This window comes from Moschus berezovskii, chromosome 10 (assembly GCF_049115385.1).
Source record: "Moschus berezovskii isolate FMDL1 chromosome 10, NW_MosBer_1.0, whole genome shotgun sequence".
NCBI lineage: Eukaryota > Metazoa > Chordata > Mammalia > Artiodactyla > Moschidae > Moschus > Moschus berezovskii.
In genome coordinates, this window is record NC_142469.1 from 40655690 (window position 1) to 40667249 (window position 11560).

At 38.3% G+C, this 11560-nt stretch overlaps 1 protein-coding gene across 1 annotated transcript; it reads left to right on the plus strand.

Annotated features, from left to right (window-relative positions):
* Window positions 1–8881: 8881 nt before the first annotated feature.
* LOC129560778 (EEF1A lysine methyltransferase 2-like) lies at window positions 8882–9849 on the plus strand. Its single transcript, XM_088840471.1, has 2 exons — window positions 8882–9219; window positions 9278–9849. The coding sequence occupies exons 1-2, from the start codon at window positions 8882–8884 to the stop codon at window positions 9696–9698; spliced, it is 759 nt and encodes a 252-aa protein (XP_088696597.1). The 3' UTR covers window positions 9699–9849.
* The last annotated feature ends 1711 nt before the right edge of the window (window positions 9850–11560 follow it).

Consider the following 11560-nt stretch of genomic DNA (forward strand, 5'->3'; position numbering starts at 1 on the left):
TAAAATAAAATCTAAAAATTAAAAACATAATTTGCTGGGAGCCAGCGAGGGAAATCCTACCCATGGCAAAGGTCAATTGGGGAAGAGGCCTGACGGGCAAAGGCTAATCAGGACTCGAGGAACCCCCTGGACTTACCCAAGCATCTACCCCAAAGAAAACCGGAGTCTGACTGCCTTACTATCTTATGCCTCTTGCCAAGTCCTCTAATACTTATGGGGGCTTCCCCCCAAACACCTTTCTCTGAAAACATTAATTCAGAGCTGTAGTTAAAAAGTTCTCCTCAGCTTAATAGGAGTGTTCCAATCCAAGCCCCTCTGATAGCTTTCTAACTTGCCTGACAAGTTTGTCCGGGCTCTTACAACTACGAATGTGACTGTTTACAGCCTCCCAGCCATGCAAGGACAGAAAGCCTAATATTCTAAAATACAGGAATTTGTTGAAGAAGTTAAAATCATTAGAATAGTACTAAAAAACATTTCATTGTTGAATCAATGCTTGCTGCAAAGTTTCCTCTATCTATTGTATCCTTGGAAATATATTAATCACATATAGAGAAAATAAGTAGTAGCCTTTGATTTAACCACATCAGATCTTAAGTTAATAAATTCTTCTCTTGTAGCTCACTACACCCTTGCCTTATAGGAATGTAACCTTGTCATGTATCTTTGGAGAATAGCACCTGACTTTAGGAAAATCACCTTGAAAGAATATAAGCCTTTTTCTAGCTAACTAACCTTTGTTAGAAGAGAGGGCCATAAACTGTTAGCAGGCCTCCTGGCCAGAAGATGATGTAAACCACCTAAAACTTTTGTATATCATGAGACATACAAAAATAAGCCCTGATCCTGATAAGGGTCAAGACTGCTGACCCCGCGTGATTTTGGCGTGACTCTATACCTCCCTTTCTCTATTTTTTATGTGCACAACTTAGGGTATAAAAGCAGCACTGGAAAATAAAGTTTTGGGCCTTGCTCACTGAAGCTTGGTCTCCCCATATCATTCTTTCTCTTTTTCGTCCTTTTCTCTATTCTCCTTTTTCTGGTTGAGATCCTTGGAGCGCTGGACCCTCTGCGTTTACTTATCTGCCTGGGCTTCTTAAGACCCACTAGAGGGGGTGCCCTGGTGGGGTGCCTCCAGTGATTCGAGAGGGCACCTGTGGCCTACGTAAACAGAGCAAACCCCGTGCTGGGGTTTTATTGGTTTCCTGCGTAAACCAAGGAATCATCAGCCCCTGTTTCCCTCTCTGTCTCTCTCTCAGCTTGACGCCAACACCGTTCATCCCGAGGATACCCTGGGCCATATCGAGGCAGGTCCCCGATAATAATTTATTTTAATAAGTCATAAGTCTGAAGAAGAATATTCTAATGTTAATTGACAAAAAGTGACACTTTCATTGTTTTATTAAGTTGAACTGGCAATTGCCACGTATGTTCATATCATCAAAAAGCAATATTTTAAAACATCCACTAGGTTTGGAGTGTGGTATATTGCTCAATTTGGAAAAAATATGGTACCTACAGTTTTGAAGATTAGCAAAATCTCTCTCCTAACAAACATGGCTCTGAAAACCTTCAACATGGGAAAATGTCCAAAATGTCATTTTTCTAATCTTTTTCAATACTGTTTGCTTCCTAGATGAAGCCAGGTGATTGGGAACAGGATTGAATAGGTGATTTTGATTAAATATTCTTATATAGCTTTTGAAACTTAAATTATGTGAAAATGATTCAAAAGGACAAATTAAAATTTTAGAGAAATGAAAGCATTGTCTCTGTTTTAGTTGTTAGTTGTTTTCATAGTTGTTCCTTTATTATGCAATGAAGCTACTATACTATCACTTCAAATTAACAGAAATAATTAGACGTCAGCTGGAATACTCCAGGAACATTTCTCTGTATGTGGGCATAGGAAACCACAGAATTCTTAGTACCACGTCAGTTGGATTAGAGATGATTGTTTTTCCTTCTTCCTGAGGAGAACAAATACTAACACAAATCACAAATCCTTAGACCCAGCTGATACTATTGGAAGGAAATGAACTATCTTTAAGTTCAAATGATAGTAAAGGCTGAGTCTCTTTACTTCTAATTCCAGATTTATTTCTTTACATTAATCAAGCCTATTAACTATCCTCTTGCTTGTATGTTTTGAGTCTTTACTATATGAACTTAGATCACAGCATCATTTGCATGTTAGAAGACCCTTCCTTTAGTGCACAGTGATGCCAGATCAAGACTGAACTGAAAAACATTAGCAAGGTGTCTGAATTTTAGTTTAACACCAGACAACAATAGAATGATGGGTACTAAAGCAATGCTTTTTCTAGGAAACACAAAATATCTTACTTTTTAAAAATGATTTAATCTTTATTCAGATTCAGGTATTTGGCAGAAATTCTCTCAAATGTTATTGATGTAGCCTGTAATTTCAAGGAAAACAACTGACACGATTTGTTGCCAGTGATCAAATGTGAGTCAAGTGAAAATTAGGATTCTGGAAATTGTCCCCACTGATGTTACCCCAATGATTTCTCAATTCTTAAAGCTCTTCCTGATAAGATAAGTATGTGCTGTGCTGTGCCTAGTCACTCAGTTGTGTCTGACTTTGTGACCCCATGACTGTAGCCTGACAAGCTCCTCTGTCCATGAGGATTCTCCAGGCAAGAACACTGGAGTGGATTGACATGCCCTCCTCCAGGGGATCTTCTCAACCCAGGGATTGAACCCAGGTCTCCTGCATTGCGGGTGGTTTCTTTACCATCTGAGCCACCAGAGAAGCTCAAGAATACTGGAGTGGGTAGCCTGTCCCTCTCCAAGGGATCTTCCTGGTGCAGGAATTGAACTGGCGTATTCTGCGTTACAGGCAGATTCTTTACCTGCTGAGCTACAAGGGAAGCTCATTTATCCTGAGATAAATATAGGTGGTGATATTAACTAAGAAATGTAATGAACATTGTATAATGAGATATGCCAAAATTTGGAAGACTTGCACAAATAAATGAATCAATATTTTTCCAAATGACTAATGGATAATTATAATATCATGAATGGGTAAAAGATCCTTTCAGAGTACAAGCTAGATCAGTAGATATTAGTGTAAAAAGTTTATTGACAGGGTTTCAGTTTCCACATCACTTGTCAAGTTTTGGTGTAGTATCAAAGAATATCCACAGTTATCTGAAAAAAAATCTGTTTAATTCTTATCTTTTATCCAACTACATGTATGTGGATTGCCTTTGCATACGACAGCAACACAATATCTTATGATGGAATGCCTGCAAAAGTAGATATGAGATTCAGTTTGTCTTCTGTTAATTCAGAATTACACCCTCCGACATAAATCACAGAAGGATCCTCCATGACCCACCTCCCAGAATATTGGAAATAAAAGCAGAAATAAACAAATGGGACCTAATTAAAATCAAAAGCTTCTGCACAGCAAAGGAAACTATAAGCAAGGTGAAAAGACAGCCTTCAGAATGGGAGAAAATAATAGCAAATGAAGCAACTGACAAAGGATTAATCTCAAAAATATATAAACAACTCCTGCAGCTCAATTCCAGAAAAATAAAAGACCCAATCAAAACATGGGCCAAAGAACTAAACAGATATTTCTCCAAAGAAGACATACAGATGGCTAACGAACACATGAAAAGATGCTCTCAACATCACTCATAGTCAGAGAAATGCAAATCAAAACCACAATGAGGTACCATTTCATGCCAGTCAGAACGGCTGCTATCCAAATGTCTACAAACAATAAATGCTGGAGAGGGTGTGGAGAAAAGAGAACCCTCTTACACTGTTGGTGGGAATGCAAACTAGTACAACCACTATGGAGAACAGTGTGGAGATTCCTTAAAAAACTGGAAATAGAACTGCCATACGACTCAGCAATCGCGCTCCTGGGCATACACACCAAGGAAACCAGAATTGAAAGAGACACATGTACTCCAATGTTCATCACAGCACTGTTTATAATAGCCAGGACATGGAAGCAACCTAGATGTCCATCTGCAGATGAATGGATAAGAAAGTTGTAGTACATATACACAATGGAGTATTACTCAGCAATTAAAAAGAATACATTTGAATCAGTTTTAATGAGGTGGATGAAACTGGAGCCTATTATACAGAGTGAAGTAAGCCAGAAAGAAAAACACCAATACAGCATACTAACGCATATATATGAAATTTAGAAAGATGATAACAATAACCCTGTATACGAGACAGCAAAGAGACACAGATGTATAGAACAGTCTTTGGGACTCTGTGGGAGAGGGTGAGGGTGGGATGATTTGGGAGAATGGCATTGAAACATGTATATTATCATATGTGAAATGAATCACCAGTCCAAGTTCAATGCATGATACAGGATGCTCGGGGCTGGTGTACAGGGATAAGCCAGAGGGATGGGATGGGGATGGAGATGGGAGGGGGATTCAAGATGGGGAACATATGTACACCTGGGGCAGATTCATGTCAATGTATAGCAAAACCAATACAATAATGTAAAGTAATTAGCCTCCAATTAAAATAAATAAATTAAAAAAAAGAGAGTATTTTGAAACAAAATGTAAATAATATCTTTCTCATTTCTATTTTAGAAAGCATTTTTATAAAATAATATATTTATATTATATGTCTTAGGCTTATCTTAATTTTAAATGAATTAATGGAAATATTTTCGTTTTATTCTCTACTGTACTAAATATCAATATATGTAACCTACATAACCCAGCTGTTTTTTTGTCCTCAGTATACTTTAAGCATCTGAAGGGATCCTGAAACTAAAATGTTTGAGAACTGCTCTTCTACAAAGGGGCTTCCCTGGTGGCTCCCCAGGTAAAGAATCTGCTTGCAAAGCAGGAGACCCAGATTCGGTCTCTGGATCTGGAAGAATTCAGGTATTTGGCAGAAATTTTTTCAAAGGTTATTGATGTAGCCTGCAACCCACTGCAGTATTCTTGCCTGGAGAATCCCATGGACAGAGGAGCCTGTCAGGCTACTGGGGTTGCAGCCAGACGTGACTGAATGACTAACACTTTCACTTTCAATAACAATTAATGAACATAGACTGATAATGACCAAAACATCCCTAAAAATCAGTCTGTTTAAATTAAATGAAATTATATATTGTTAATCTCTTTGAAAAGTTAAATAGATAACAAAACTCTAATATGAATCAAAGTTAGTTTAAAATAACTACCTTTCCTGAATAGTTTAACCCCCTTTGGTGGCGTTATTTACAGTATTACATTTCTATGCTTTGTTGTTGTTGTTTTCCTTGAGTGTTAGATGAAAATGAAGTAGCTAATCTACATGTTTGCATATCATGCTTTAAAACTTTATTCTTCAGTATGTAAACTAAAAGAAAAAGATAAATTAGCACAATTTACAGTGATTATATTCATGGCCAATATTTTCCATAAAGCACCTAAGCTTTTTTTTATAATTCACTGATGTAATACAATTTGCCACTGAGAATAGCAGATACAGATCTATAGTGTAAAACATGTATGAAGAACTCAATATAAGAATCAGATGACCTTGTCTAGGATGAGGATGGTGTAGCAGGTAAATAAAAAGCGTGTAGGAGACAACAAGACATTCTTTATCTGTCCTAGCTCTGCTGTCAAACAATGTGTGTTATAAACATCGATAACCCTAAACTGCACATAGATATATGTGTATTATTTTCTATATCATACAACAATATTCTATATATTCTATATTAATATTTTACAGTTAACAAGCACTTCAAGAGTTCTCAGGGTGACCTTGACATCTTTGGCAGGTTGCCATCTCTGAAATGTAGTTTAGGTCTCACAGTTATTTACAGCTAGAGTATATTTTGCTCTTATTATTTTATTAAAAATAAATGGAAAGCTTGAAAACATGTTTTTATTAAGGGAAGTACTACTGAGACAAAGGTTCAAATCATTCCTCATGCCAAAATCAATAAACAGCCACAGTAATCAGTAGATTTAGCTTAATGCAAGTGTGAAGAAAGAAGGAAAATGGAATGTGTTCGACATGCTATGATATGTAAACATAAACACACACACACACACACACACATATATATTATACAAAGCAGTATATAATATTGTGTTGAGGAGATGATGTGACAGGAGGGATTAGATCTGCAGAGATCTTTTTAAGGACAAAACTTGGCTGTAGATTCATTTTAAGGAAAAGATACTCTTGAAATATTTGTGGGGGGATATTTTCAGACAAAGTTTGTAAGAACATTATAAATATATCTAACTTTCATCCCTAGTCCATTTTGAGATATCAGCCAGTGATTCTTTAAACTGTAGAATGAAATTTTCAAATATTCCAATTACATTCAAAATAAAATATGAAACCTTAATCCTTCAAGTTAGGCTTCAACAATATATGAACTAAGAACTTCCAGATGTACAAGCTGGATTTAGAAAAGGCAGAGGATAAACATTCTCCAAAGAAGACATATAGATGGCTAACAAACACATGAAAAGATGCTCAACATCATTCATTATCAGATAAATGCAAAACAAGACTACAGTGAGGTACCATCTCAGCCAGGTCAGAAAGGCTTCCATCAAAAAATTTGCAAACAACAAATGCTGGAGAAGATGTGGAGGAAAAAAGGGAACCCTCTTACACTGTTGGCGGGAATGCATACTAGTACAGCCACTATGGAGAACAGTGAGGGAATTCCTTAAAAAACTGGAAATAGAACTGCCATACAGTCCAACAATCCCATTGCTGGGCATACACACCAAGGAAACCAGAATTGAAAGAGACACAGGTACCCCGGTGTTCATTGCAGCACTGTTTACAATAGCCAACACATGGAAGCAACCTAGATGTCCATTGGCAGAAAAATGGATAAGGAAGTTGTGGTACATATACACAATGGAATATTACTCAGCTATAAAAAAAGAACACACTGAGTCAGTTTAATGAGGTGGATGAACTGGAGCCTATTATACAGAGTGAAGTAAGTCAGAAAGAGAAACACCAATACAGTATATTAGTGCATATATACAGAATTTAGAAAGACAGTAATAATAAACCTGTATGCAAGACAGTAAAAGAGACACAGATGTAACGAACAGGCTTTTGGACTTGTGGGAGAAGGCGAGGGTGGGATGATTTGAGAGAATAGAATTGAAACATTTATATTCAGATCAGATCAGATCAGTCCCTCAGTCGTGTCCGACTCTCCGCGACCCCATGAATCACAGCATGCCAGGCCTCCCTGTCCATCACCAACTCCCAGAGTTCACTCAAACTCATGTCCACAGAGTCGGTGATGCCATCCAGCCATCTCATTCTCCGTCGTCCCCTTCTCCTCCCACCCCCAACCTTTCCCAGCATCAGAGTCTTTTCCAGTGAGTCAACTCGTCGCATGAGGTGGCCAAAGTATTGCAGTTTCAGCTTTAGCATCAGTCCCTCCAATGAACATCCAGGATTGATCTCCTTTAGAATGGACTGGTTGGATCTCCTTGCAGTATAAGGGACTCTCAAGAGTCTTCTCCAACACCACAGTTCAAAAGCATCGATTCTTTGGCCATCAGCCTTCTTCACAGTCTAACTCTCACATCCATACATGACCACGGGAAAAACCATTGCCTTGACTAAACGGACCTTGGTTGGCAAAGTAATGTCTCTGCTTTTTAATATACTATCAAGGTTGGTCATAACTTTCCTTCCAAGGAGCAAGCGTCTTTTAATTTCACGGCTGCAATCAGCATCTACAGTGATTTTGGAGCCCAAAAAAATAAAGTCTGACACTGTTTCCACTGTTTTTCCATCTATTTCCCATGAAGTGATGGGACCAGATGCTGTGATCTTCGTTTTCTGAATGTTGAGCTTCAAGCCAACCTTTTCACTCTCCACTTTCACTTTCATCAAGAGGCTTTTGAGTTCCTCTTCACTTTCTGCCATAAGGGTGGTGTCATCTGCATATCTGAGGTTCTTGATATTTCTCCCAGCAATCTTGATTCCAGCTTGTGCTTCTTCCAGCCCAGCGTTCCTCATGATGTACTCTGCATATAAGTTAAATAAGCAAGGTGACGATATACAACCTTGACGTACACCTTTTCCTATTTGGAACCAGTCTGTTGTTCCATGTCCAGTTCTAACTGTTGCTTCCTGACCTGCATACAGGTTTCTCAAGAGGCAGGTCAGGTGGTCTGGGATTCCCATCTCTTTCAGAATGTTTTACCATGTATAAAATAGATGATCAGTGCCAGTTTAATGCTTGAAGCAGAGTATGCAAAGCTGGTGCTCTGAAATAACCCAGAGGGATTGGGTGGAAGGTAGATGGAATGGGGGTTCAGGATGGGGGGATATATGTACACCTGTGGCTGATTCATGTCAATGTATGGCACCACCAGAATATCATAAAGTAATTAGCATCCAATTAAAATAAATTATTTTTTTAAAAGGCAGAGGAACCAGAGATCAAATTGCCAACATCCACTGGACTATAGAGAGAGGAAGGAAATTCCAGAGAAACACCTACTTCAGCTTTATTGACAATGCTGAAGCCTTTGACTGTGGGGATCACAACAAACTGGGAAATTCTTCAAAAGATGGGAATACCAGACCACCTAACCTGCCTCCTCAGAAGCCTGTATGCAGCTCAAGAAGCAGCATTTAGAACCAAACATGGAATAACAAACTCGTTCCAAATTGAGAAAGGAGTAAATCAAAGCTATATATTGCTACCCTGCTTATTTAACTTATTTGCAGAGCACATCATGCAAAATGCTGGGCTGGATGAAGCACAAGTGGAATCAAGATTGCCAGAAATATCAATAGCCTCAGATATGCCACTGACACCACCCTCATGGCTGAAAGCAAAGAAGAACTAAAGAGCCTCTTGATGAAGGTGAGAGAAGAGAGTGAAAAAGCTGGCTTAAAATTCAACATTCTGGAGGGCGCGGAGGACGGCGGTGGCGCGGGAGGCGCGGCACGGTCCCCAGGCTGCGGCTCCGAAGGGGATGGCTTTGTCCCATCTGCGCTGGGAACCCGAGAGCATTGGGATGCTGTCTATAAGAGAGAGCTGCAAACTTTCCAAGAATATGGAGATACAGGAGAAATCTGGTTTGGAGAAGAGAGTATGACTCGACTAATAAGGTGGATGCAGAAACACAAGATTCCATTGGATGCTTCAGTGCTTGATATTGGAACTGGAAACGGTGTTTTCCTGGTTGAACTTGAGTTTTTTGGTGGATTTTCTGAGATTTTCTATATAGACAGTCATGTTAATTGTGAATAGGGCAGAATTTGGTTTCTCTGATGTTACTGGAATTGATTATTCTCCATCTGCAATACAGCTTTCTGGAAGTATTATAGAAAAAGAAGGTTTATCTAACATTAAGTTGAAGGTAGAAAACTTTTTGAACCCTTCCACAAAGTTGTCTGGATTTCATATATGTATTGACAAAGGGACTTTTGATTCCATAAGCCTTAATCCTGACAATGCAGTTGAGAAGAGGAAACAATATGTGAAATCTCTCTCCAGAGTGTTGAAAGTGAAAGGCTTTTTTCTAATAACTTCATGTAATTGGACCAAGGAAGAGTTGCTAGATGAATTCAGTGAAGGATTTGAACTTTTCGAAGAGCTGCCCACACCCAAGTTCAGCTTTGGAGGCCGATCTGGAAAAAGTGTAGCAGTATTTGTTTTCCAAAAAACATGAGACTTTTCACTGGATAGATTCAGTTAGTGTCTTTTTAAGAAGCTCTACATCAAAGTAAACCTGACACAGAAAATGCAAGTGCAAGTCAATGTTTAGTAAGTACACATGATGCACATTTCGAGCAGAAATAATGGGTTGGTTAAAAAAAAATCATGAGCATGTAAGTGGTTGGGTTTTAGAGATCAACCAAGAATAATTTTAAAATTTTCTTTTATATTTGAGATGTAAATATTTCTCTTTCAGATTAAAAAAGTAATTCCTGTAACTGCTGAATAGTTAAAACTTTAAAGCAGTAAATGAATTTACAGAAAGCTTGTATCTCTGATTTTTGCACCTCAGTAAAGGTGAATTGAATATAGCTAACTAGTGTGCTGTGATTCATGGGGTCACAAAGAGTCGGACACGACTGAGTGACTGAACTGAACTGAACTGAACTGAATTTTTAATTAGACTATTATAAAACATAATAAGTGTGATATTTTGGGTTGAATGGTGATTTTTTTAAAAATGATTTAATATCTGAGAAAATGTCTCAGCCCTTACATATGTAATTAAAATCAGATAAATGTAAAAAAAAAAATTCAACATTCTGAGAACAAAGATCATGGCATCCAGTCCCATTACTTCATGGCAAATAGATGGGGAAACAATGGAAACTGCCAGACTTTATCTTCTTGGGCTTCCAAATCACTACAGACGGTGACTGCATCCATGAAATTAAAAGAGGCTTGCTCCTTGGAAGAAAAGCTATGATAAATCTAGACAGGGTACTAAAAAGCAGAGAGATCACTTTTCCCCCTTAACAGTCATATAGTCAAAGGTCCACCTAGTCAAAGCTATGGTTTTTCAGGTAGTCATGTACAGAAGTGAGATTTGGACCATAAAGAAGGCTGAGCACCAAAGAATTGATGCTTCTAAACTGTGGTGATGGAGAAAACTCTTGTGAGTCCTTGGACAGCAAGGAGATCAAACCAGTCAATCCTAAAGGAAATCAATACTGAATATTCATTGGAAGGACTGATGCTGAAACTGAAGCTTCAATCCGTTGACCACCTGATGCAAAGAGCTGACTCATTGGAAAAGACCATGATGCTGGGAAAGACTGAGGGCAGGAGGAGAAGGGGATGACAGAGGATGAAATGGTTGGATGGCATCACTGATTCAATGGACATGAGTTTGAGGAAACTCCAGGAGACAGTGAAGAACTGGGAAGCCTGGTGTGCTGCTGTTCATGGGGTCACAAAGAATCAGACACAAGTTAGTTACTGAACAACAACAATGCAGTAGGAGGCAAACAACTTATTTCTTTCCAAGCACTGGTTACATCTCAAATCTCTCCCTCCCTTCACTGCAGGTATCCCACCACAATGGGACTTGCCCAGTCCTTTACACAGGATCCTCAAAGAGTATTCCAAAGCCCAGTGCTTCTGCTGGAAACTCTTTCCTCTTCTGTTTTAACTGATTGTGAAATATTCCAGTTGTCCAGTCCCCAACCAGTGCAGCCCTGCTCCAATCTAAATTATTTCCTTTTACCTGGAGTTTTCCTAAATTTTTGTGATGTCCTTTCCTAGTTATTATCACACTTTGTATAAGTTTATACAGTATTGTGAAAGTTTGGTTTGATGCCTTTCTCCCCTCCAGAGAAAGTTTAAATTTATTCACTATTGTGTCCTCTGTATATAAAATTTTTCATAAAGATAATGCTCAATAATTTGTTGAATGAATAAACAATTAATTTCATGCTCAATAACCTGAAAAATGTCCAACTCGATGCCCTACAGTTGTCATCATTCATTTTTTGCAGGTCATGTTTGTTCTAATTATGTTTATTAAAATATAGTCTGTCTTTTGAATTTAATAGC

Bases quoted from the DNA above. Each gene is read 5' to 3' on its own strand.
- LOC129560778 (XM_088840471.1), top strand. From the start codon at position 8,882: ATGAAGGTGAGAGAAGAGAGTGAAAAAGCTGGCTTAAAATTCAACATT. The intron at 9,220-9,277 runs GTTTTTTGGTGG...AATTGTGAATAG, and splicing joins GTTTTCCTGGTTGAACTTGA to GGCAGAATTTGGTTTCTCTG.